The 27790-nt window shown below is 43.9% G+C and overlaps 2 protein-coding genes across 3 annotated transcripts in view; both read left to right on the top strand.

Moving 5' to 3' along the window:
* Positions 1-24134, top strand: part of cpeb4b (cytoplasmic polyadenylation element binding protein 4b) — a 28991-nt gene extending 4857 nt beyond the window's left edge. Inside the window, exons 3-11 of one of the 2 annotated variants that reach the window (XM_075486744.1) lie at positions 7421-7511; positions 12650-12700; positions 15201-15224; positions 16026-16196; positions 16351-16440; positions 16753-16871; positions 17000-17114; positions 17911-18092; positions 19447-24134. In XM_075486744.1, the coding sequence (XP_075342859.1) occupies positions 7421-7511; positions 12650-12700; positions 15201-15224; positions 16026-16196; positions 16351-16440; positions 16753-16871; positions 17000-17114; positions 17911-18092; positions 19447-19674 (1071 nt within the window). In that variant the 3' untranslated portion in view covers positions 19675-24134. The remainder of the gene's footprint in view (positions 1-7420; positions 7512-12649; positions 12701-15200; positions 15225-16025; positions 16197-16350; positions 16441-16752; positions 16872-16999; positions 17115-17910; positions 18093-19446) is intronic. The other variant, XM_075486745.1, reaches the window with a different exon arrangement.
* Positions 24135-27074: 2940 nt separating this feature from the next.
* The window catches only part of nsg2 (neuronal vesicle trafficking associated 2), a 52213-nt gene continuing 51497 nt past the window's right edge, over positions 27075-27790 (top strand). Inside the window, exon 1 of the mRNA XM_075486743.1 lies at positions 27075-27555. The gene's annotated coding sequence lies outside the window, so the exon portion shown is untranslated. The remainder of the gene's footprint in view (positions 27556-27790) is intronic.

The following is a 27790-nucleotide window of genomic DNA, read 5'->3' as shown; positions in this document are numbered from 1 at the left end:
GGGCATTGAATGGCCCTTCTGTGTGTGTGTATGTGAGGAGGGATTGATTATGGAAGTGTAATCCATTTACAAATGACAAATTGATAACATTTTTTAGATATTCTTTTTGAGCCGGCGGTACGGGAATGAACTGGATAAGCAAAGGGACGCGGGGTGACTGGCTCCCAGGTTTTTCACTGAAAACATTTATCGTTTCGGCTTCTTTTTTAGGCGTCGTCTTGCTCATGGTTAGCCGCTGTGTCCTGCATCCCATTTGCTACCCGTCTTGCAAAATGCTAATTAAAAGAGACTCCTGTTGGCAGTAGTTCTCTGATCACTTCAGCGGTTTACCAGGCAACAGCACCGATCACGTTTGGCTGCACACAGGCTCCCCAAATGCATTCTGATTACCGATTTCTGAATTTAGGGATATTTGGTGTCATTCCGAGCTTCAAAACCTTTGCTTTTTTTCTTTTCTCTTTTGACCGTGTTGCAGTTTCTGTACGCTTAGTTGCTTGCTAGACTTGTACAAATATTCAGGAAAAGATGAGATGACTGTCAAGGAAACACAAGCCGCACGCTTTAAACCTTTGAACTGCTGGAATTGATATTTCCCAGGTGACTTGGAACTGTATTTGTTTGTCGTCGCGACTTCTCGGGCATGCAGATTTCTGTACCGTTCCATTTGACTTCTTCTGCCTCAGAACCTCTCCTCTGATCTTGTTACTGTGCGTCCGGAGAATGGCACAGTTTGGCATAATTGTAACTGCTTGCCCAAGTTGTGAGCATTCAGCTCCAGGGTTTTTTAGTTTTTGCCTCACTTTGCGCTGACAAATACGCATTTCCATTTCTAAAAGAACATCGCTTCACTGAATTATGCAAATGTTAGGAAGCGTTTGCGTTAAATGTCGTGTGGATTAGAAGTTTCATCTCACTGCATTTGGATGAAATGATTCAGAAATCAGTTCACCTGTCAGATTCCTCCTGTTTGCAGGTGAGTCTTAAACACATCAGTCTGCGTTTATTGGACTTATGTCACATCCTTTCTGTTTCTTTTGCATTGTGTTGCATATGGTGCAGAGTTACTCATCAGACGAATGGCCTAATGTAACTTAACTCAGAACGCTGTGTGTCAGAGCTTAGGATTGACTTTCATTTATTGAGATCATGCACATCTGAGATCCCCCATGTTGCGTTACGCTGTCAGGTTTGTGAATTAAGATGACCCCACGAGAAACTGATGTCATCCTCTCCCACTCTCCAGCTGCCTCACATAGCTCCCATTTTAGCACCCACGTGACACATGAAGGGTCTGTGGCTTTTGCTTTAGAATTCCTATTGTTCAGTCCCTCCACAGTCACTTAAATAACTTATCAAAGAACTTATCAAAGAACTTATCCAACCAGCTGGAAAGATGGATTGCGGCGCAGAACTCCACAGACACAAGGCAGATCTTTGACACCCATAAGCCAGCACTTCTGTGACATTTCCCTTTTGTTATATTGTTGCATTACACTATTTTGTCCCAAATGTTGACTTGGGGGGGGGGGGGGGGGGGGGGGGGGGGTGTCAAGGATTAGCCCTCATTTCTAAGTAAGGGTTGGATACTCTCTTGTGGTCGTCTTGGCCCTTGAGAAGCAACTGTGTGTCCAAGAGCAAATCTGAAAGTGCCATTTGAGAGTACAGCTGCCGCTACATTTGGCAGATATTTTATGCAAAGTGGTGTACAGCAGAAGGAGATGTTCCAGTACTGTGTCTGCTACTGCGGCCGGGAGGCCCAGGGATGCATTAGAGCAGCTTTAGTACTCTGCTCGGGCTCATGTCCAGGCACACCACAGCTAATGCGCTGTTCAGCTACTAAGTGGCTTTTGACCAAATATTTTTCATTTCTTTGTGTCAGAAAAGCATCCTTTCTTCTTTTTTTTTTTTTCCTACCCCCCACTAAGCCCTTACCTGTGAAATTCAAGGTCAGAAGCCTGCTGTTGTTTCAGGTGCATTGGGATAATTTGAACTGGTAGATTTGGCCAGTGACCAGGTCAGGACCCACAGGGCCTGAGGGGGAGTAAGCCTGGGCAGGATATTGTCTCAGTCAGCCACCTGGGTAACTGTTGGTTACAGTTCCCTCCTCTCTGTTTGTGTTGCTCAGAAATGCTGCAGCTTCATGTGGTGCTCCTCTTTTTTTCTTCTTTTTTGAACGCACACAATCAAACTGCCTAATGCGTATGTACTTGACTATTAATGCAGAAAATCCTGTTGAATGGGGCATCGCTTACTGCTGTGGCCAAAAACTAACCCAATGAGGACCCATTTTATTCATATATATATATGTGTATATATATAGAGAGAGAGAAGCATTTTGGAACTGTTGGGTGAGAAGAAGAGTGTCACTGCTGTAGCTGTACTTTTTAGGATCCCTTTACATATCTGGCCTATAGAAACAGAAACTACTTCATCCAAAGAAAGCAGCAGTGCTCTTCAAACAGATTTGATATTAGATTTTCTTTCCTGGCTTTCTGCATCAGATGCTTTCTGCCAATCACCCGCTCCTTCGTCCCGTGTTTGACTTCTGTGATGGGAGCCGGATTACATAGAAACTGACAAATGGAAAGGAGGAAGAAACGTTTCAAGCAGCCGCCCTTCCCCAATGTGTCACGTGCGCACGCATCTGCAAAAAAACGCTACCCGGCATCAAGCCGCAGACTCCCAAGGTTGCAGTCATTACCTCTGGTTCTTGTGACAATAGTGTTTTATGAGTGAAATGTTTTCCAGTCTAATGAGAGGTCTGAGCCGCACTGGGAGGCACACAACTCCAGCGCTCGTACAGCCTCACTCTGCCCTTCTCACACCCTTGACAGATGCTCTGAAACATGAAGAAAAAGCTTGTGGATGTGCACATCCCCATGGTTGCGTGAGGCCTAATTAGCACCCGGCCTATGTCTTGTGTCTTAACAAAGCAAAAGTACAAAACGGATGCGGAAGTGTGATTTTGCATCGAGGCTCACTCTGCATACAGTAAAAGGAGACGGATCAGTCCAATCCTCCAGCAGTACATATGCTGCTGCAACGTTTCCTCTGTCGCTCCTGTTAAACTCCAAATGCACACATGCACCCCCTATGAGCCGTTCAGCCAACACTGAGTAATTGGTTGTTTTTGACAGTTGGGGTATTTTATGTCATCACAGTTCTTTGAAATACTTGACCAGGAAGAAAGATAATAGCAAGCATCAAAGCTCAGCCTGCTTCCCTTTCCTGCCCTCATTTCTTCTCTCTTTACAATGCCTCGCCTCTCTCCATCACTCCCTTTCTTTCATCACCATTTCCACCTTCTCTTCTTTGCTCTGGGCTTTTCCGTCGTCAGCTCAGCCTCCCCGCCGCACGCTTCCTTATTACCTTCAGCCCTCACTTTGCAGCCTGCGACGACGTCCATTTGTCACGAAGAGGCAGGTAACAAGGATGATCAACTCCTCGCCATGAAAATCTGTCAGCAGAAAGTTTTGCTGTTTTGTGCCGCTTCAGATTAAATCCTTCATTTTTCATTTGGGCACCTTTTCTTTCTTTATTCCAACAGATACGGCCTGCATTCACTTCTGTGAACGTTTTGAGCGAGTTGTGCAGCTGTCGCCTGATGTGACAGGTGTTGGCGATGAACAGCAGCGTCAGTATGTGACATGAACAGGCTAGCATGGCGAGCCCTGCCTACGCAAGCGCGGCTTTTTCAAAGACGTTGCACATTTGTCTGACTTGCATTCTGTGGGCGCTGAGGAAACAAAGTTCCGCTGGTTGATGGCAGTGGACTCTCCGGTGTTGTGTGATGCTTGTTAAAATCCCCCCTCGGCTACTCGTGTGTCATTTTTGAAAGTTCTGTCAGCATTGGCCATGTTTGGAAAAAGGCCCCCACATGAAGCAATTAACTCACTGAAAAACTCACTGAAATGTATTTATCTATTTTTCTTTTCAAGCACACTCTGTATGCACGGCTTTCCAGGCTTTATATTGGGCTCCTTCTCTTTGAGGCCGTAGTGTAGGTCCTACCCCTAAAGGCTGAAATATAAATCTCTGTAAACAAACTCGTAAGAGGGGCGACAATGTTCGGTTATTAGCTGCTAATGAATGAATGAACATAAAGGTCATGGCAAATGATGGGGCTTTCTTTTAATGCCTCCCACAACGCCAGATTGGAATTACTCAACAACTTTTCTTTGCTGAGGATCAAACCTGGTGATTCACTCAGTACTTGCACAATCCTGGTACATAAATTTCAGCTCAGTATGCATTTCTGAATTCATGGTTGAACATTCCCGAATTGAGAAATGTGCATGCAGAGTTTGTCGTGGCTTTCTTTGCGTGCATGAAGGTGTCAGGGCCTGTTTTTCACTATTTCTTGCAAGTCCTGAAATACGGGCTGTAATATCTTTTGTTATTGCCTTGGGTTGCTGTGGGCAATTTCTCACAGATTCACATGACATGGACTGCCCTACAAATTGAGCTCAGTTTATAGCAAACGTGTGTGTGTGTGTGTGTGTGTGTGTGTGTGAGGACGTGCACTCTCCACAATCTGTCAGGGGTACGCACTTTGCTGGTCAGCTGGCCAGTTGTTGAGAAGGAAGGATGCCCAAATGTGATGATTAATCACCGTTTGCACCTCTCTAGGCTAATGCTTAGCAACCAGCACCAGTCAGGCCTCAGCTCCAACATACAGACTCCATCCAGTGATGGTATGATAAAATTAGGCTGTGATCTCCTGAAGATGATTGCATCTAAACTGGTAACGCTAGGTATAGAAATGCTGAAATACCGCATTCCCTGCCTTCCATCTGTGTGTGTTTGTCATTGTAAAGGAACATGCTCATAGATGATATACACCTCCCACAGTATCCAGTCCTTTGCTTGTTTTAGCTTGTTTTCAAATGTTTGCTTTTGTTTGACCTGAAGCAACGACCTAAGCCCTCATCTGCTACTGAAGCGGATATGAGAAAACAGAAGACATAGTCTGGTCTACAGACCCGTGCTGGTATTTGAGTACTGGGTGTGCTCTACCGTGTCCTTTCTGTTCCAGGTTATTCAGTCAGTGTGGGAAGTCTGCACCAGCCCAAATATGGTTCCAGTTTGGCTCTTTAACCGGCCAGCTTGCCAGATTTCCGTGAGTGACAGACAGTAAAAGTTGGGATTGAATTTGGATCTTGGATTAAAACACGAGTTGCCTGCCTGAACGAGCCTGGGTCATGTGGCTCACAGACGCAGGTCTGTTATTCTGAACCCTGTAGCATTTGACTCCTGTGTACTTCACGCTAATATAATATGCCACGAGCTTTCCCTCCCAGAGTGGTTTTTACTTTCAGACTTTTTTTTTTTTCTGGAGATGGGTTGCAGTTTGAGGCTTTGACGAGATTAAACACCAGTTATTAGGTTGGACTAAATGAAAAGAGTGACTTACAATAGAGATAACCTGCAGGTTAACTGACACGTTGTGCAATACCTGTTGTGAAAGGCCTGGCCGTTATCAGTCAGGATGAAGACACAGCTGCTGATGTTCTTGTCAGAGCTGATTTTGACGCCACACTGTGTGGTTAATGCTGCATTTCTGTGCTGCGTTTTTACATTTTTCCTCGGCGTCTCGCAGCTCATTTCGAGCTCATTTCCGAACGAGCGAGAGCAGTGTTGGCTTTGTCGACCCCAATTCCCCTTTTTGCTTTAACCGGTTTCGGATTTTTAAACTTTCAGATCATGGCGTCCATTCGCAGTTTAGCTCATTTATGATGCAAATGCATTTTTGAGGAGAAGAGGGCGTGTTGGTGCATAGAGATGCTGCATGGAGGTTAGTCAGTCGAGCATGTAGTCAGACTCAATAAGTGGATATTTTCCAGCCTTAAAGCACATCTCATTAGATACTTCCACATTTCTGTTTTCTCTCTGCACACATCTCTGCAGACTGCAAGCCTCCCTGTTCTCCAGTGTTGCTAAATATGATTAATCTAAGGTTGCCTCGTGCATTTAGATTAAATCTTAGCTTTAAAATAAAGTCCTAATGCACGCTTGCTCTGAGACTACCTGCAAACTTTTCAAAGCAGCACCTTAAAATAATCTAAAAAGAGATGATGCAGAAAGCAGGATGAAACGTCCAAGTCAGGACGAGACAGTTTAGAGGGCACAAACATCACAAAACATCTTTTAGTGGGAAAGTAAAGCTTACTGAGCAACAGCTTGAAGTCAGAAGAGTTTTTGGCTCTTTGAAGTGTGGGATCTCTGCGTGGCTGAGAAACACTATTTAAGGGATTTCTGCTTTTGAGGTGACATTCATCAGAGAATGACTGGAAAGATGGTAAAAAAAAAAAGGAGGAAGGAATGAGACATTCAAATGTGGGAGATCAGAGATTTCTAACCAATCTAAAATGGAAACAATGGCGTTATGAATTTCAGATTGTGGTCTTGGCAGAATTGGTTGTGTTGAATTGAAGGAAACTGAAAATATTTGTCCGTTTCACGAGTTGTTGTCACGGGCTGCATATTTGTCAGAGGTGGAGCCAAGACAGAAAGCTTATCAGCGTAGCACTTGTTCATGTGTTCAGTTTGTGGAGCACATTATGTACGGTAACCCCCATCTGAGTGTTTGCACATATTTGTGTGCACATGCACTCCCATCCAGCCTCGTTGGTATGCCAGGGATGCCTCTGTTTTAGGCGGAAAAGTTGACGCACTGGAATCTGCTTAGCTCCAGTTTGATTCTCCTGCTTATGTTACTGTTGACTTTCATAATGCCACGTTTTTCTTTCTTTTTTTTTTGCATAGTTATTTAGTCGGCTTTGCGAGGCGCACAGCATCTAAACCAAAAACAAAAACACTCAGAAAAAGGGGGATTGTGCTTAAAACCTACCAGGATATCTCGTGAAAGCGTAAGATGAGGAGACGAGTACGCCGACAGCAGAGCGATAAAGTCCCAATCTGTTGGCAAAGCCACTTTCATGCTTTTTATCAGTGGAAAAAAAAAAGAACTCATTGTGAATAGTGAGAATATTTTCAGGCTGTTATGCTAGTCGGCATCGAAAGTAGCTGATTTTCCCACCTTTCAAATATGCATTGGAACAAGTTATTTGATTTTTTTTTTTTTTTTTAAAACAACATTTTCTCTGAAATAAGCCAGAGTGAGAACGATGTGAGGCAGAAGCATCCAGCTGCTCTGTTTTTTTCCAAGTTCTTCTCATTACACTGGTCACAGGTGTTGAGACAATGCGTGAAGCGCTCACAGCATATTTTCATGTGGAAATGAAGAATGCCGTCCCCTCTTCTGGTGCTGCTGTGCTCTGTGGCCGGTATGGGCTGTTGGAGTCGGTGTGGCACTAAAAGATGACTGGAGCTGCCTCAGTTCTGGTTGCCATATTAAAAAAAAGCCAAACAAAACTGAAATGCCAGTAATTTGAGTGTCTTCTTTGTCTCCTCTCTTTAGGAACGCACCAGGTCATTTGACAGCTTCAACATGAACACTCTGGAGAGCTCCCTGATTGACATCATGAGGGCTGAGCAGGACAACCTGAAAGGTGAAACTCCACTTAGGAAAAACTGCGCAGCAGTGCGGGGCCACCCTTCCATTTTCAGCTGTGTTGACTTTGATGTATTTCTAAAATTCCCATTCAGCCATTGTATTTCGAACCAGCTTCGGTTCATCATCAGAGACGTGCATATTTCCCAGAAAAATATCCTCTCATTATTTATGAGCTTGTCATAATCTGGCGGGCGTGCATTATTTATCCATCTTATGTCACCTCCCTTAAGTTTTCTTACTGAGTAAAATTAAGAGAGAAACGTGTGTGTATGTGTCATACTGAACCAGCACTTCTGTTTGCACATCACGTTTCAGTGGCTCCTTGAAGGTTAGCTAATTAACATATACACACGTCTATTCACGAGTTCACACTCCAGTTTGTGTCCTCCACAGCCCGACATGTACAGTAGGAACTGTTTTCTTTTGGTGTTTAATCAACAGTAATAAGAAGGGTCAGTCTGGGCAGCAGCTGGGCTAATCCCCCGTCCTCCTCTTTCCACATTTAGTCATTCTGACAACTAAAAAACAGGAAGCAGTAAAAAAGAGGTTTAATGTGCCTGGGCGACGTGCGATGAGCACCACCTCTTTTTTTTTCGATTTTTCTTTTTCTTCTCCGGCATATAGAGAAGGAGAATAATGGAGGCTTAGCCTTTGTACTTTTGTGGGAGAAATAGAAATAGTGCACTGATCTGAGCTGAGGCTGTTGGCCATCATTACTTAGTTATTATTGGTGCTACAGAGCCTCCTATTGTGGATGATGACGCCTGTCTAACGGCGACAGTTATTTGTTCTAAACACGAATAATCAAGCGTGTAACTGTTGACCGGAATGAACACATTTTCTACATATCGCCATTAAAAGCTGGGAAAAGGAAACGGTTGTTTTCCATCGCAGACCTTTGAATTGATGTAGGAACCAAGTGCGTTATTCTCAAAAGATACCAGTGGATAGAATTTCTGCATGGATGTACATCCCTCCGTCATAGGTAACCAAAGCTCTTGATAAGGAACGGATTCGACAGACTATTGTGAGCAACAACATTTAAAGATGAAAAGCCAGCTCCGATCTGCTCGGGCAGGGACGCTGCGTCTCTGGGGGTTTCACGTTTGCAGCAGATGGGTTCTCTGGGTGGGGTGTGCTAAGACTGAGCTCGTTCTGTTGCATCTTGAAGATGGGTAAGAACGTAGGCATCCGGGAGTTTGGAGGCCAGCCGGTGCCTTGGGCCCTTTTGAGATGTTTCTGAACAGTTGTTGCAGTGTGGTGCAGGGCACATTGTCCTGCTGGGGGAGGTCACTGCCATCAGTTGGGGGCTTGGTGTGTTCAGGTGAACAAAATGTGTCAAAGGAACATCGAATTCTACCGAGAGGAGCAACTTTATTCTCTTCACCCATCAGGGATTTTAATGTTGTGGCAGATTGGTGTGTAATGAATTTAAATTGTTTTGTTTTCTTGTATTCATCTGAAACAGATGGTCATTGATTGGACATTGGTGGATTGTAAATGTAGTTGGAGCGTGCTTTGCTAACAAACGACTGTGGCCACTGTTAACTGTTGGCTGAGAGGGAGGAGCAGGTTGGAGCTGCTCTGATAGAGATCATTGTTTGGTAGGATACACCTTTGATTTCCCAAGGCTTTAGCTGCGTTAAAGGATCAGGGAGGGGCACACTAACTGAAGTTGGATTTCTTAGTAGTTAAATAGAGCGTGACGCTTCTGCATTACAACAATGCTTTTCCTTTAATTTGTCGATAAAGACCTGAAATTTGAAGTGACAAAATGAGTTTTTCGTGGTGTGGTCTGTGTGAATGTCTGATAGCAACGAAGTTCTAAAACACGTCGGTTTAATCCAGCTTTAAAGCCACAGATCCGATAAGCTAATTATATTCAGGTAATGGAAGATAATAGACAGAAGTTTCTGTTCCTGAAGGGCGCCACCTTGTAAAACACACATTCCAGTTTCATTGCCAGAGAAACGAGATAGGTGAAAACTCCCTCCCCACCAACACCTTGTTTTATGTTGGCCTGAGACCCATGACGCTCAGTCACACCCAGCTGGGCTCTCCAACAGTAGGCTGTCTGAGCATTTCTGGCTGTTAGATCCAAGAGCATCGCACATGAAAGAAGAGCATACTTCCCCCCCAAGCCTTTGCTTTATGTGATAGAAGCACCCATCACATAAGTAGCTTCTATTTTCCAACAGTGGAAGAACATAAATCATCTGTCCACTTGTCCCACAAAGCTTTCATGTACAGTAAGTGAGTTGCCTGACAGTGCCACTCTGAGATATAACAGATTAATCTTCTGATTTGACCGTTTATTAAACATTTATTTCGGCGTATTCCATCGTGCGTTTCTTTTCTCTCAGACCTGAAATGTGACCTGCTTTTCTCAGTCCTCGTCCGATTTGTTGGAATAGTGTAACCCATTGTGTGCTGCCGTCACATGGTGCATCACGACGTAGCCCATCTCCTGCTTTCTACCTTTTTTTTTTTTTTTATAATGCTCGCAGCTCTTGGCTGCTCCAAAATAATCCATTCTTTGTTTTCCTAATTATACTTCAGGCTCGTACAGTCCCGTGTCAAGAGTAGCTCTGAGTTAAGTCACTTTGTTCTTTTTGCTCAAAGTAAAAAGAAACACGTAATTACACCACATTTTCTTTGAGTGCGTACTCCTCTCTGGGCCAAGCCTAGTTCTGCTTTGCTCTCTGACACACACACACACACACACACACACACACACATGCGTGTGCATGCAAGTGCACCAAACACAGACGGCATCCAAACACGAGCACATATAGATACACGTATGCACCAATTTCTCATTACGGCTGAATATATTGAACAAAGCGAGAGCAATGAAGCAAGGGAAGATGCGAGGCAAAATGTCTGCAGTAGATGTGGCTTTGAATCCCTTCCAGCATTGTCCTGACAGACAGAAAGGATCCCTCTGTTTGGCCACCACGCACACACACGCCACTGTGTTGTGTGAGCATGTGCTTTAACTGTCAGTGGACTGTATGTGTATACAGCCGGCAGAATGCAAATAAGGTCCGCAGCCACACACAGCCCTGCAGACGCATGACAGGTTCTGCTCAGATGCACGTAGAATTCTGGGGGTGTAACTGTTTCTTACATTAGTGATTTACAGAGGGAGATGAACTGGTTCGGATTTGTGCCAATAACTTTATTTCGATTGATCTGAAGTCTCCATAAACACACTGAACTTGTATTTTGAGGCCAGTAAGTAGGACTGTGAGCAGTGGTGTCAGCTGAAGGAAACTTTAGGTATCTTTCAGTGGTGCAGTGCCACCTGAAGCCATTGTTGGTCAGCTGTGGTTCTGTTTTCTCTGTTCTGTGTGGTTCAGTGTGCAAGCTGTGGGGGAGGGGCCAGATTTCCATGTGACAGGGGCATCGGAATGCACCAATCACCAGGCGGTCCATAGCAATACAACAATGGTGGCACTATTTGAGCTCTTTCATCTCATTATCGCTCTGCAGCAAGTGGGCCTTGCATAACTTTGAAGCTTGTTGGCATCATAACATGCGTTTGTGTGGGTGCTGCTGTGTGTGTGAGGTGGCCCTGGCAAATAGCTCAATGTAAAATGAACGATGTGAGACACAGAGAACGACATGCAGATGATAAAAATGGAGGTCAGTTAATGGTGGAGCTGTAGTCTCCAATGAGATGGATGTGGAGGCCACCCTGGGTGTTCCAGGGCGAGCTGAAGACCGTCCTGGAACTCTGTGAGGAACCTTTACCTCTCTGAAGCCGGCCGGAATGCCACCCTGGGTGTTCCAGGACGAGCTGAAGACCGTCCTGGAACTCTGTGAGCAACCTTTACCTCTCTGAAGCCGGCCGGACTGAAGATTAAAAAAAAAGGAAACCGCCGATGTATTCTTTTTCTAACGATCATGACAAAAAAAGATCTGACAAAGGATCAGGTCGGTCATCAAACTGAAGGGTATGAATTGAGTCGTTTTTCAGCCAGAGGAAAGAGAGCGCTCCTCAGTATGGTGGTACAGCTGTAGATAATTCTGCGTTGCTATCCTCTGGGCTTTGTTCAAACACATCCCCTCACAAGCATTACTGATGCTCACCAGATGGGTACACTTAATGTTCTTTGCAGTTTCAATCACTCATGGTAGAGAGATACTGTGTGGAGCCGTGCGCATCCCCCGCCCATTTCTGATGCTTCCATTCAGTCTGCTGTCCACAAGCCTTCTTGTTGCTTTCTTTGCAAAGGTGGAACTGTATGATGACCACGACAGCTTCTCCAGGGTTTCTGCTGATCTTTAGAAGTTCTTTAATTCTTTTTTTCCCCCTAAAGATGCATGCTTTTAATTTGCCATACAGAGAGTAAATTCTGTAGTCTTGAAAATGCCGTGGAACAGGGATTGTAATCAGATTTACCTCCGAGTGGCATTAAATAAGTCTTAAAGGCTTGAATATAGCTTGCCTTAACCTGCATTAAACCCCTGTTTCCTGAGATGCAATTGGAGGAATTTAAATACACTCCTGAATGCTCTCTGTGAATAATATGGTTGTGACGTTGGAAAGAGGAAAAAAGAGAGAAAGCTTCACGTCATTTAAATGTTATCAGCATCAGTGATTCTGAACACAGTCCCTCATCTTGCTGGAGTCTTGTTCTTTCAGCCCACAGCTCGGTCTGCGCAGCGAGTGCGGTATCTTGATCTCGCATGTCGTGCTGGAGCTGTTCCCCCGTAAAGATGGGAGCACGACAGTCTGTTTTTCTTTTCTTTTCTCTTATTTCCCTGCGACTGGACACGAGCCAGCAGCAGACTGCAGAGAGAAACGGCCTCAAATCCAGGCTGATGGAGCTCAACTCCTTTCTTGTATTCTTTATCTCCTCATATGCTGCAGTAATCGAGAACACTATTGTGGTCGTAGCCTTTAGCCAAATTAGCAACTGCTAATTTATAGAAGTAGTAATGTTACCTTCTGTAACCCGCTGTACGTTCATCATTGCCCTTATTCTCGTTAGAGTAAACTGTTTGTTTATGGCAGTGACTCAGCATAAGATGTTGGCTTCAAAGAAAGACTGACGCAGGACGGAGCATCAAAACCTCAGTGAATGTTATACATGATATATTTTTCTGTTCTGTCTTCCTGTGTAGGTCGCCTGGGGTTCCCCCACCCTGGAGGGGACAGCCCTCTTCCCCTCAACGGTATGTATGGAAACAGTCTTTAAAACATCGTGTAAAAAAACATTTTGGTGTGTCGCTCATTTTCTGAAACGCTGCTCCAATCAGAAAGGAATGCCTTTCAGAGTTTGTAGGCATGCCTCCTATCAAACGCTGACTAAAACTTTAGCTTCTGCTCCAACAGTGGGGGATCACGCACGTTTGTTTGGCTACTGTGGACCAACTTTTAAAACTGTGCTGCTCACTCATGGCAGCAGGTGGAGGTTGCTGCACGCTCTGAAATGACCCGAGCGTTTGGAGCCGCGTGTATTTTTGAGTCTCTCCTCTGCTGTCCTTTGTTAAGGCCAACACGAAGAAAAATGGCCGTTTCCACTCGCTCCTGCTTCAAAGCAGTTTTGACTAACAAGCATCTTTGTTTGACGCCGAGCTTTGTAACGTCTTCCATGTCTTGTTGTTAAAGATTGAGTGGAATAAGAGGGAAAGCAGTGGGTTTTGATGCAGATGGACGGAAGGAGATGCAGTAGAATGATGGCCTTTGGTTTGGTAAAACAAAATCCAACAAATGGTTACAGTAGAAAAGTGGCAAAAAGATTGTGTGGAAGGTAACTGTGATCATGTGGCTCACACTGCTGAGCTTGTGTGGTGCTCCTAACTTGTGGGGTTTACTCCTAAACAGTTGTTATTTATTTATTGTAGATATAAGCCACAGGTTGAGAAACCTTTTTTAAGATGTAGATCACATTTGATTTCAGCGCTGAGGAATTGTCGAGCAGAAAAAAGTTTTCTAAAATGTTTTTAAATTAATGGATATTATCTGGATATTACCTGGCTGTCCTTACTATGGTTGCTCTAACTTTGGTGTCGTCGCTCTTAACGTCTGTTCTTCAGCCGGGATGCAAAACAGAGGAGGCCAGTAGTTTCTCCAGAAGCCTGCAGGGTCACATGACCAGATCACATGGTCAGGAGCTGCCATCGAGCACTGAGACAGATGGTGCCAGCGGATAGAGGCTGCACACCAGCCCTCTTTCTCTCTGCCTCATAAGGATACGCAGATTGCGTTCCTCATTCTCCTGACCCCCTCCCCTCCCCTCCCCTCCCCCGTCCAGTCACTCTCATTTTCTCTTACCCCCACAAAGCTTTTTATCAGCTCATTCCTCCATCGCTTCCAATCTATTTCCCTCTCCCTCACACACATCTTTTCATTGCACTCTTTGCTCTCTTTCAATCTGCTTTCCTGCCTCTTTTCTCTCATTGTGGCTCTCTTTGAGCTTCCCGGCAGAGTTAATGTCCATCTGGTTGTAAAAGTCAGCTGAGGGAGACGAGGATTACTGCGTGAGCGTCGCGTCCACCTCTTCACCCTCCCGGTGTTTTCCCAGTGTTCCCTGTTGTCAGATGCCCAAGGTCATCCACTCTGGAGCACTGGTATCAGAGTCACACAAACAAAAGCGCTGTTCTTGGAAGAGCTTGGATTATGGTATCATAATGGAGAGCTTTCACCACATACGTGTATTTTTCCATTTCTTGAGGCTGGTCTGTTGCCAGGTTGGTGCAGCTTGACCTCATTGCAGCACTTGATGCATTATAACACACTGACTGAATCACCAGGTTTAGCACAGCAACTTTGTAGCTTCTCATTCTCCCTGATTATCTGTGATGTGCCTTCTGTCTCTGGATGATTTCTGCTCCTTCTTATCCTTTGCAGGATTTATTCAAAGGCAGGAAGTCTCCCCCCACTGTTACCCATGATTATGCAAACCAACTTTATTTTAGGAGTCTTCAGTCGAGCTGAGTTAAATGAATAAGTTGCACAGTTGTTTTGCCAAAGTGGAGTATCTCATCACATCTGATTATTTGTTCCAAACTAAGCTGCTGTCCGTGTTTCTGGGCATGCTGCAGCCTTTTTGTACTTGCTGTGTGGCGGCCATGAAAGCCAGCACTGCCCTGAGGAAGCTAAAAGTCCTGTTTTCTAATGAGTCTCCTTTGATATACATGTAGTGGAACACTGAATCTTGTTGTCTTTGAGTTTCCTCTGTTTTTTTGCAATCCCAGAGCCGGTACGGTATTAAACTGCATTTCTTTTTAATGCCACAGGAGATCATTTATTTCAATTCTTGCTGTTTTACTGAGATGTCCTTTCTCGTCTTTGTGTCGTGTGATCGTCTCTTTTCCAAATCAAGCACGCCTTTTTGGATTGGAAAGTGATAAATGCCCGTTCTGAGACATGCAAGCCATCTCCATCCTCTTTGGTTTTACCGTGCGGTTGATTGGTTCTGTGTAAATTCCAAATTCCAACACAGAAAAATGTAAAGCGATAGAATAAGCCCGTGCTGTAACTGCCTGCTGGAGTTGGAATGAACGTGGGGAGGATTCAGCAGCAGGCTGGCTGTGATTCATCGCTGATTAACAGAAACAGGCTGACTGTGGAACGTCCCTGCGTTGTCATGAGCCACCTGGCACTTTCGGAGTGTATTATACGCCGGTTCTAAGCAACCTCTTCTTTGATTTGTCCTTGTTCCACATGCAGCAAGGAATTATAGCAGGAGACGAGGTAAAACATGATCATGAATCTGTTCTGTAAGGTTTGACAGGTGTCAGTGTTCTGTGTGATTTGTTGTTTTGATTTGGCATGGTCTTCCCGTGTGTTGTTGCATGCATGGGCACACGGGTCGGGGGTCCCTCTGGGCTCTTTGCATACGTGCAGTCCAGTGACGCTTTTGTCTGCATGGCTGTGTAAGTGTTGAGCCTCGTTAAGAGCTCGTGAAGTGATCTTGCACATCTTTCCCTCCGAAGTGTTTGGTTTTCTTTCATTATGCCTCACTCTGCATGCATTTTCCCATCTTCACATACGTATGAGAGGACTCATTGAGACGCTTCAAGTGAGCGCTGCATTTCGCTAAAAGTTAATGAGGCAGCGAGGCACACAAAGCGTAGTACCCCATTTACTCCCACTGTGACACAAGCAGACACATGGCACACAGCGAAGTTAAGGCTAAGACCCTTGCATAAATCTTTATAAAGCAGCTCAGGGCAGGTCGGATGGGAGCAGGAACAGGGCAGCGAGAGCTTAGCCTCTGCCATGCATATGCTGCACAGTGAGGCAACGCAGTCTCGCTCACTTAAGAGGACTACTGTGTTTATTTGATAAGCTGCATGCATGTTCTGTTCTCAGTGACATTGCAGTTGCTGCCCATGCCCGATTTGTGGGAAATGATGGAAAATTCCAATGCACTGTGTTTATCTTTTTAAATTTTAAAATTTTTTTTGTATATTCTGGTACACCTAGTTGTCTCATCATGACAGAAGTCTTTTCCCCTGTCCTCTTCATCCTCCTCCTCTTCCTCTCTCTCAGGCCACTCCTCCCTCTTCCCCATGGAGGATGGTTTCCCTGACGACGAGCGTGGCGATCAGGGTCTCGCAGGCCTGGGCTCTCCCCACTGCTTTCCCCATCAGAACGGAGAGCGCGTGGAACGCTACTCACGCAAGGTCTTTGTTGGAGGACTGCCCCCGGACATAGATGAAGGTAATGCAGCTGCGATGAGATGGCCGGCACGGGGAGCACTGTTAGACATTGTCAGGAAGTTATGCTTCATACACAAGGCATCTGAACGTCTGCTGGTCACCTTTATCAGCGTTTTCGCTCTGCCATTGAGTGTACATTCTGCTTTCATTTTCAGATGAGATAACAGCGAGTTTCCGACGCTTTGGACATCTGTTTGTGGACTGGCCTCACAAAGCAGAGAGCAAATCCTATTTCCCCCCTAAAGGTATCCCCCCCGACTGGTTCGCACATTGCTGTGCTTTTTCTGTGAACTGTCACAATCAGCACTTGGGTGTCTTCGGGTGTCTTGTGACCAATTCCCTTTCCAAAAAACTGCAAATATAGTTTGTAATAGAGGCTTTAGTTTTGACGTATGATATGTGTGTCGACAGGCTTTTTCAGGCTGCCATTGAAAGCATTAGTTAGTCTGAAGTGCTAGTTTGTAAAAAGTCGGGTCCGTTATCAGAGATCGCGTCACATTCCAGCATGAGTCAACATTTCCGTGGCAGCTTGCATGACCCTGCTGTATTCTGCGCAGGCTACGCCTTCCTGCTTTTCCAGGATGAGAGCTCAGTGCAGGCTTTGATCGATGCCTGCATCGAGGAGGACGGCAAGCTGTACCTGTGCGTGTCCAGCCCCACCATCAAAGACAAGCCGGTCTGTGAAAGCGCACACACACACACACATACACACACACACACACACACACACACACACACACACCTGTCTGTTTGAGGCTCCCGCTGCTTCCACCGCTGACCCCCGGAGCTTTTCGTGTGCCACAGGTCCAGATCCGCCCGTGGAACCTGAATGACAGTGATTTTGTGATGGATGGCTCTCAGCCTCTGGATCCCAGGAAAACCATCTTTGTGGGAGGAGTTCCTCGTCCACTCCGTGCAGGTATCCTTGACTTTAATGTTTTCCTACCAGTTGAATTGACAACAAGTGAGTGTTTGTAATGAAAACACTTGGATTTGAAGTGTATACTGAGCATGTGGGCTGAGGCGCAGGCTCAATCGTCATCTCCCATATTTTCCCTCATTTATCAAAGGCATTTAAAATGTGGTTGTTTCACACACAACAGATGTAGGGAATAATAAATATCCATGTTGTTGCTGCGCAGGCATTGCAGCTGCTTTTCTGTTCAGTGCCAGCTGAATGCAGCAGAACGCTTCCCTCTGCAGTCTGCTCAGACCTGCCACACAGTCGAGCTGCAGAGGCAGCGACCTACACTGCTTGGATTAAAATAAACTCTCTTTGGCACGCTGAGCTGAACGGAATATTGAAATGAATTTATTTTTTTCCATGATAGCAGTGTTCTGTGTAGCCTGTGTTCATGCCGTCTGATCCTCTGGTTGTTGTGTAGCAGACCTCTGTTGCTGCTGTAATGAAGGTCACAAGGGCCCGCAGCGCACTGCGTGTTTTATAAGCCTCCCTCAGACAAATTTTTCCATTTCCATTTTAAAAACAGACTGTTTAACTATTTTAGATTTGCAGGATTTTCTCCACAAAATAAACAGAATTGGACAGACTTTCAGCCTGAATCTTTTTTTTTCAAACCAACCTCAGATCACCAATGTGTGATTTCGGGCCTTTTGCGTCCACTCCGTTTTCGGTCTCTTTCTTTTCTGAAAGGTTTTTCTGAAGCTAATTCTACAGTATGCTTCTTTTGTTCGTTCCCGCCCCCCCTCTGCAGTGGAGCTGGCTATGATCATGGACCGCCTGTACGGTGGAGTTTGCTACGCCGGCATCGACACAGACCCTGAGCTAAAGTACCCCAAGGGAGCGGGGCGGGTCGCCTTCTCTAATCAGCAGAGCTACATTGCTGCTATCAGTGCTCGCTTTGTACAGCTGCAGCATGGAGAAATCGATAAACGGGTGAGTTAACAGAGGAGTGTTCAGCTTTTTTCCATCTGTCTTCTCCAGCCCCCTTCTTTCTTCAGTCCCCCCAACGCCACCACACACACACACACACACACACACACACACACACACCTTACTTCCTGCTCTTTTTATCTCAAACTCAACTGTCCGTGCTCTATTTCCTTGAGTTGTGCAGAGGAGATAATGAGTCAATCTACTAGAAAGAAGAGAAACTAAAAGTATATACATATATACGGACGGTCAAATTCAGATGTAGTCCAACATATTCAAAATAGATTTTTTACTTATGTTTAGTATTTCAGGTGCATCGAGTGATTTGGTCTTGATCTTAATGAAATTATGATGCTTGCTTGCAGTCTCTAGTTTTAGGAGATCTGTGGTGATGTGTGCTCGAAAGGTTCCAGTGAAGTAGCATATGTGCCATTTTATTGCTTTCTCTTTGCCTTTGAAAGCTGAGTTTTCACTGCTCAGTAATAGTTAACTGCTGACATTTAGATTGAGAAGTCGTTTGTTTTCAAGGAAAAAGGCTACCTATTGTTGACAGAAGTTTGAGCTCAGTGATAATTAGTTATTTTTTCATTAGAAGTCGGATGCGGAGGGTTCTTCCCGGAAACATTATACAGACTGTCTGTACCCTTAGAGTTGATGCAGATGTGCAAAATTTCATCAGGGAGCAATGAGCTAAATTTTTTATTATTTGCTATTCAGGTGCAGTGAGCCAACAGGGATGATTGGCCATCATTAAATTCCCCTTTGCTATGAAAACTGCTCTCTGTTAGGGCTCTGTTTTGTGCTTGGAGCGCAGGAATGGCAGTGATGTCCCCCGTGAACCACACAAATGTTTACGTGAAGGAGCAGAAACTCAGCAGAAACGTGGAACATGGAATATGAAATACTGAAACGATGTTGCAGCATGTACTCATTTGCATAATTGGTGTGCAAATGTTGTAGACATGCTGCCTTAGTGACATCTGCCTGCTAATAATAGCACATCCCAGCTACTTTTCCAGGGAAAAGGGAGTGAGAGGTGTTGTGTAGCATATGGTGGCCTCCTAAATAAAGTTGAGGAATAGAAAAAAAAAACTTACTACTTACTTACTACTATCCTGGAATAATTAGCATTTTGCAGTAAATTAATGAAGTTTTGATGGAGCTGTAGGAATGGGAACACCTCACAGCGAAGGGACAGCGTGGCAGGGAGAGCATTACAGACGTGCACCTTTCCTGTGAAACCCAGCAGAAATGACTGTGTAGCCCTCAGGCAGCTAATTTGAGAAACTAAGAGCAGGAGTGCAAAAATGCATGAATTGTAATAGAATTCTTATAGAATTTCCCCCTCTTGGTGCAGGTGGAAGTGAAGCCATACGTGCTGGATGACCAGCTGTGCGATGAATGCCAGGGAACTCGCTGCGGTGGGAAGTTTGCGCCGTTCTTCTGCGCCAACGTCACCTGCCTGCAGTACTACTGCGAGTACTGCTGGGCGGCCATCCACTCGCGTGCCGGCCGCGAGTTTCACAAGCCGCTGGTGAAGGAGGGAGGCGACCGGCCCCGTCACATTTCCTTCCGCTGGAACTGAGCGGAACCACAGAGAGGGAGAGGCAACAGAGGAGCAGGAGGGCAGGTAGTGCAGGAGTCGCAAATCATTGTACAAATAAATGCACTTTTCTGTTGCTAGTTCCTTTTTGCTCTAATTTCACCGAACATTTTTCTCTCTTTTTTTCCCTTTAAAGTTAATATATATCAATATTTTGAAGATAGAAAAGAAGAACTGGAGTTATATCCAAATATGTCCATCTAGAAAAAAAGATGTGTAACAATTTTATTTAAACTTTTAATTTTTTTATAAATATTTTATTAGTTTTCAAAATATATATATATATATATATATATATATATATATATTTATAGGATAGTTTGATGTGTGAGATGGTACTCTGCTGATCAATTGGCCTATTTTTCTAAAGTTTCCCTAAGATCATTTGACGTTCAGTGGACTTGCATTGCAGCAGAGCTGTCACTTCTTACTTTTATTACATCTTCGCAGCAGACATGGCTGAACCAGCACGTGATTGGCTATTTATTTCTGAGAGCTGGGATTCAATTTTTGCCATCGTTGCATGAGGCTCAAGAGCACCTGTGAATTAAAGAAAAAAAGAAAAGAAAAAAGGGTGATGCTGAAGAAGAGTGCACTTATTTCCAGTTGAAGGAGTGAAAACACCGTACATGAGACCGTTTGTAGATAACCAAAGCTGAACCTGAGTTAACTTTGAAGAACAGAAAGGGCCCGCTGCAGAACGCAATGGATTCATTTTCTTTTTTCCTCCCACATCAAAAATGTCTGAACCTCTCTTTATGATTTCCAAGACTGTACAAATATTTTGATGTTACTTGAAATTCACAAGAAAATTGAGCAACACATATTTGGGTTTTGATCTCCATTTTGACATGCAAAAACTAATACCTCAATCTCAGCTGCTAATGTGCCGAATATAGTGGAAGAAAGAAAGAAAGAAAGTAAGAAAGCAAGAAAACATTAACACTCTCTGGTGTTCTCCTTTCCTCAGAACTATAATCAGAGGGAAGTGATGCAACAGGTAGAGAATGATGTAACTGGCACAGTTTTGTACTCACTTGCTTCATCACCTCCTTATTTTTGTAATCAAACCCAGGGTTGTGCTAGGGACAAAGCATCGTACAGTATACAGTGTACTACGGGAATGTATGGCATAGGGAGGCTACAGGAGAGACAAGGAAAGAGATGCACGCAGCCCACGTCCCCTCCTCGTGTCTGCTTGTGGCCTCTGCTGCTCAGCCAGCAGCGAACAGAGGGTGGGGCCTCATTCGAGGATCCAAACCCGTTTCCGGTGTCCGCGCACAGCAGGGTCTCAGATCCACATCTTTCAGGGCGCGAGGTCAGAATAACTCCTCGGGAGAAGGCCAGGTCAAGCGGGCACCTCTTTATTGCAGTTTCGACGGGGCGGCCGCCAAACAGGAAGCGCCTGTCTTTTGTTAGTTTTCTGAAAAACGCATTTTGTGCAATTCTCCCGAGTCGTTAACGGCAACGCGCTTTCGTTGCATCCGAACGAAAAAGAAGCAATTCAAGTAGATCCGCTTCGCGAATCCTCAGCACACATTCGAGTCCCGGAGGGGTCGGCCCTTTCTACCTTTTCTGCTGCCAAGCAAATCCAACTCAGCATCCAGTGTTTTTGAAGCATAAATGAAGATAGTCTCTGCAGTGTGCTCTACTACTCTGCACTTGTGACCCACATTCAGTTTGATCACGAGATTGCAGGTCCATTCAGCTGTGCCCAGTGGCTTATGGGAACCAAAGACGGCTGTGCAGTAGTGGGCCAGACTGTAGCTTATTTCTTGTCCAGATTTTTATGTTTTCTCTAATTTATTTCAAGGACGTGTTTCACATAGTTTCATAAATCTGTCACTTTCTACCCAGTTTTGCAGTTTTACTGTCAAGCCCTGATGGACTCCAGCAAACCAAAGATTGGCCTTGAACATGACCTACACAGTATGCGTGGTTGGCATGTCCATGCTGTGTGGTGTCTACGACGCGCAGTTAAAACCATCAGAACTCCTGTGGAAGCCCAGCAGGGCTTGCAGATGCACAAACTAGGCCTCGCTCTCTCCATAGCTCATAGCTGTCCGGCAGGAGCTGTTCCTGTCTCGAGTAGCGCCACATGTTTGGGAAAATTGAACACGAAGTGCACATTTCCACAGCGAAGGTGAAATTAATCCTCACGTTTGTTCGACAGACACATTTTTAGGTCACTCAGTGGCAACCTTCTAGCCGAGCGTTTAACCGTCAGGGAGTTAGTTCAGAAACTTGATTATTACACACTAGTGAGAATCCTCATATCGGCGTGGTGTCCTTGCACCAGTTTTGCACCCTGGACATTAGTTTTGTGGGTGTGGTGGGTGAGCATTTTAGAAGTTAAAACACTTTGTGAAGAATTTGCTGTTAAATGAGATGAAAAAAAAAAAGATTATTTTATACATGGCCTGCTGATTTTTGGTACAGTGTTTTCTAGCTAAATTATTTTGTCATGCACATATAAACATTTATTATGCACTACTTTTCTAAATATTTTTTCTTTTTCCAACAGTCATTTTAGGCACATTTTTCACAAATGGGGAAACTCCTTTTTGCAATACCTCAATTTTTCACATTGTGAAAGGTAGCTTTTGTACTTTTGTTACTGAGAGATCTGCATATATGGAAATGTTCATTTTAAGAAAAAAAAAAAAAGTTGAGTGATTTCAATATATATTATTTTCAATTATGCTTTTTATACATTTCAGTGCTGAGGAATCTTTACAACTAAGTGCGCACTTGTGTTGATGCGACTTCAGATCTGCAGAGGAGAGACCAAAGTGTGTCGCTCTCTTGGTCTTAGCTTTTCCTACACTAGATGTTTCCAGTCAATCTGGTCAGTAACAGCATGTGGAGAAAGGAAGGAAAAAAAAAAAAGAAGAAAAGGAAAAAAAAACACCGTGTAATTCTAAATTGATGTTAACGTCTCTAAACAATGGCTATACTAGTTGGAAATGGTAACTTCTGTCTTGGTTTCCTCTCCATAGATGGAGCATAACTTATTAAGAGGAGAATGCAAAAATCTGGTTCAGGCTTAGCGCTGAATCTCGTATCACAAGAATGGATGTTTGGTGTTTAGATATTTTAATATTTGAAAAAAAATATATATACATATATATATATATTCTTGAACTTGCCAACTAGCACCTATTGTAATCCTTAGCATGCATGACAAAAAAAAGAGAAAATGACAAGTACATGAATTAGCTATTGAAATTAATTGTTGTGGTGTGCACCAAATGTTTCTCAACTATTAAGTTAAGGACGCCCCAAACCCACTCTCACCTCAGCTCACCCTCCTCCCCTCTTCCCTCCCTTCGTGTTGGTCCTCGCTTCCCCATTCGCAGACCTCTGCAGGATGCACATGACGGAGAGATATTAGAAAAGATTTGAGAGGAAGAAAAAAAAAAGCGACTTTAAACTGATCTGGCAGTGCAGGACTTTGAGCATCCGTATAGAACACTGTTTAAAAGACTTGAGAACTCGTCCCCGCCGTCTGTTGAGGAGATCTTATATAGAGCTATCTGGAGGAAGGGGAGCTTAAAGACTTGAATGTGGTAAATGTTGCAAGTTAACTTCAAGTTGTTATGTGCAATACTTCTTTTGAACCTTTTTCCAGATAAAGACTCTTTGCAATGTAATTCTTTAATGCCATTTTTAATTGCAGACATTTAATTAAAGAAGATGTTAATATGTTTTTCACAGTCATTTTCTACTGTTATTGTAATCCTTTTCATGCTGGTGTTTGTAAAAAAGAAAAGAAATCAAACTATTTGTACTAATATAAATAATTGAAGTTATTTTTAAAACATTAAAGTTTTTTGTGCTCATTTGCTTATTTGTTTATTTTAAGCTACTGTGATTGATTGCATTGTAATTATTAGGTCAACAATGTATCTAGCTGTTTATTGGTATATTTTTAATTGGAATGTATAATTGATTTTTATAATTTTGATCAGATTTTTGTTATATTTTTGAGGTGAAGCTTTTAATATGTTAAAGTGTCTAGTTTTTACTAATTGCTATATTGTGCTCCACAATATATGGTTCACATTTTCTGAAGGAAAATAAATATTTAAATATTTGTCTGTTAATGATGTTACTTAATGGCAAGATTTCAATAGTTTTTAACTGTGTATGGGAAGGTTGTTGTATTTATTAATAGCATTTTTTTACTTAAGATATCACCTTAATTTTTATTGTCATTTCACTTTATAAGTTCCTATTTTTGTATTTTCCTTTCTAATTAAGTTATGTAATACGGATATGTCCATATTTCTAGGAGTTGGTCTGTAGAAGTGCTAGTGAAACGAAAAGAAAAATCTGTTATTTAATTGTTTGCAGCCAACTATTTATAACAGTATGCATAATTTTTAAATATTTGTAATGTGAAATGTTGAATGAAATAAATCTTAACTGTGATGAAAGTATGTGTGAGTGTGTGTGGTCTGCTTATTTCCGCCTCGTGCTCGGTAGTTGCAGCATGTAGATGGTACCCGGCTCATTTTCTTTTCCTTTTAAAGTTAACCTGGCCTCTAAGCAGGTCGATTTCTCAGATCTGTTAGTGTGTATGTTTACGTCTGCATTTATTCCAGTTTGGCTCAGTCTTTGAAACATCAAATCATGAACTGTAATTAAACAGCTTATGAACTTAAACTGAGTGTAAAGCAACTGAACTGGTCCCCACTGATCAACCAGTTTGGTGGAATATCATTCCGCTCTGCAGCCTTCGCTCATCCGTTCCGTCGGTTGGACTGAGTTTATAAGTGGTGTACTTCAGCTTGCACTGCTTGAATTCGGTATCAGATCGAAACCGTCGATGTGTTTCCCAAAGTATTTGTTCGTACTTTGTGCCAGAACTACATGTTCGCTTTGTTCGTTCGTGAATACCAGAAAACGAGCAAAGATGTAACAACCCTGTGATGACTGGATGATGTGCAGATTCCTCTTAACTGACCAGTAGCTCCGTAACACCACCAGCTGGCTGCATCCTGCCCTGACAGCTGACTCTATTCCCACAGTGGAGCACAAAACAAAAGCTGATTTACAACCTGCTTACAGTGAGATCATGGCCACCCTTTTTCAGGTTAGTTGTCCCTTTAAAAAAAGAGTGAAAACACATTTCCTCCACACCCACGAATAGAAATGTGACAAGGTCAGTACAGATTACAGTCATGCTCAACACTGAAAGTTTAGAATTTCCGTTGTCAAAAATGAACTTTTTGCAAATCAGTTCATTCAGCTGCAGCACCAGAGAGCACAGAAACGAGTAAAGGCTGCTGTTTCTATGCAGCTCATGCTTTGAGATCCTCACAGTGGGAGATGGTCTAATGTTTTTAATAAAAATAAAAAACACAGATGGCTCACAGCTTTGTCACCATACAATGTGAAGGAAACCCTTACATAGCTTGAACAGGCTCATCTACAGTCACTTCCTCCAGAGTAAAAACTGCCGCTGTCAGATATGTGTTACCTACTAAAGCTCGATCTCATTTTACACACATGATGCCATGATGTTAAACTGACAGTGATGAGGTGACACTCCAGCTTGTATTCTCAGTGCTCATGAATGGAAACCGTAGACTGGACCGGTGTATCCAGCTGTCACACATTCTGCAGGACTCATGGTTACTTATATGGTGTCGTTTCAGTCTGTCACCTCATCAAAGATCTTTTTACAAATGTTTGGTGGTTTAGTTTTTGATTCATACGCGTTATTTTAGCCTGTCTCATCGACAACAAAGCAATTCTTTAAACAGCTGATGGACGGGTCTCTTTCACACTGCAGGGGCGTGGCTACGGGGGGGGGGGGGGGGTGGACAAGTCCTGCCCCCCTGAGAAATGCCCTGTCCATCCAAAGAAAACTGACCAGAAAAAATGCCACGATTTATTATCTCTCTTTGTGTCTTGTATTGATAGAATAAATGCAGGTGGTGATTTTTAGGCTATGTGCCCACGACAACGCTCTGAAGCATAAACGCAGATGTCTGTTTTTTTCCTCCACAATTTATCTGCGTTCTCACGAGCGCTTGGGGGTGGATATCTGTCTATCCATGGGAACAGGGAAAACGTATAAAACTCATAGTTTGCCGATGTAGTATGCACGCCCCGGACGTAGGTGGCAGTAGCAACAATACCTTTGGTATTGTTATATGAGTTATATTGTTATATATTAATAAATATGAGAAATGCCTGTTTTGTGGCTACTTCCTCGGCGTCAGTTGGAAGAAAATGGCGAAGCGCGGCGGCAACAACAGTACGCCTTCAAACTTTGTTTGGACAGATGATGATGTCCAGTTGCTCCTGAACACGACACTGAACTACAAAGCCAGGAAGGCAGTGGATAATGTGGATTGGGAGAGTGTACAAAATAAATATAGTGAGATATGGGAGTCGTTCATGGAGAACTACCCACTTAACGTGTGCAAAAAACGCACTTCTGCGTTTTGAACTGTTCCTACGGCGACGAGAGGTTGGATCGTTTTCAAGATCTCCACTCTGGAGGGCGTTTGCGTCTTCTCCGTTTTGAACTCCTAAAAACGCTGTCGCCGTGTGCAAGATAGGCACATCTGTCGAAATGTTCTGCTTTATCTGTCGTTACCGTTGTCGTGGGCACGTAGCCTTAAAAAAAAGCATATATCTGCAAAGTTTATAGCTTTATTTATTTTTTTGTTATCGTGTTTCCCCCCCTCCGTAACCTTAACCCCTTGCTGCTGAAAAAAAAGGCGATTTTCACATTTTCGGGTGTTTTTGTTGTATATAATGATCTGAAATGTAGACTTAATGAAGGTAATAAAAAGCTGGAGTTGGCTGGATGTCTTGCCCCAACTATCCACTTGAATTTAAACTCTCAATGGAGAATGTGGAGCATGTTAATTAAAATTAAAAATTAAAATTGACGGTCATGATTTATGCTAGTGTGACCATATTTTCATTACCGAATTTAATTATTCCTATTATTATTATTTTTTATCATTATTATTATGCTTTAAGTTGTAGTAGCGGTTTTCCACCGATTTTTTTTCAGGTATTGCTTTCTGCCCCCCCCCCCCCAGATGAGCTAACTGCCCACCCACACATGCCATTCTGGTCACACCTCTGTTTCCCAGGCAGACACACTTATCTGAGCAGTGGTTTATTTAAGGACAGAACAGTTGATTGCTTTTACAGACACGTCCCTCAGTTCAATGTCACCTGGCGTGACGTGTCTGCGTGGCACTAGTTAAGCCACCAGATGGCGCTGTAGGACCACAAGAATCAGTGTGAGGATCTGCTTTTTGCTTTTGTGCTGCATTTCAGTGGGGGGGTAATTAGGGGGTTGTTAATGATTACTGAAACCTAACTCGGTCCACATTTCTATCGACCCGAGAAGAATTCTCTCCATCACAGAGCTTTGATCCCGCAGTCCGCATCTCAGAGGATGGAGTTTACATTAATTATGTTTCCACTTTAACCAAACGGAGAATCCTGACGGCAGGGAAACAAAACTAACAACCACAAAACACGCGCACGCGCACACAGACACGCACACACCCCCTAGCGACGGCTTCAGAGGCTGGGTGTGTAGCATCACAGAGAAGAAGAGGCTGTGTTTGGATTAGGGGGTTGGGCTGCCTTGCTGGTAGGAAACGTTCCGCCAGACACCGACTTTGTCTCCGGCGGCTCAGCGTTGCTTCCCCGCAGCATCAGCAGCAGCGACACCGCAGCGCAGCCTCCAGCTCACCGCTCCTCCATCTGCGCTCCCCTCCGCGTCCACCTCAGACCTTCAGACCCCCAAACACTGCCTCAGACCCTCAGACCCACAAACACTGCCGCAGCGCACAGGAAGCGGACGGACAAGGACGACGGGCTGTAAGTACACCTTTTTTAACCGCTTTCGGAACAGTTTGTGTCGGTGTTGTTCCGGAGGAGAAGACGCTGTTCTGCGGCGGATAGATGGTAGTTTTTTAGTCAGGGATGTGCTTATGTTGCAGGCAAGATTCACGTTTTTTAAAGGCGTGCTGCTCGCATAATTTCTCTTTTGACTGCATACCCTGGAATTTATTTCCACAGAACTGTTTTAAAAGTTCAATCCAGTTCATTCTTT

This window comes from Odontesthes bonariensis, chromosome 16 (genome assembly GCF_027942865.1).
Source record: "Odontesthes bonariensis isolate fOdoBon6 chromosome 16, fOdoBon6.hap1, whole genome shotgun sequence".
Lineage (NCBI taxonomy): Eukaryota > Metazoa > Chordata > Actinopteri > Atheriniformes > Atherinopsidae > Odontesthes > Odontesthes bonariensis.
The sequence above is the reverse complement of the archived record's forward strand: the minus strand, read 5'-3'. Positions and strand labels throughout refer to the sequence as shown.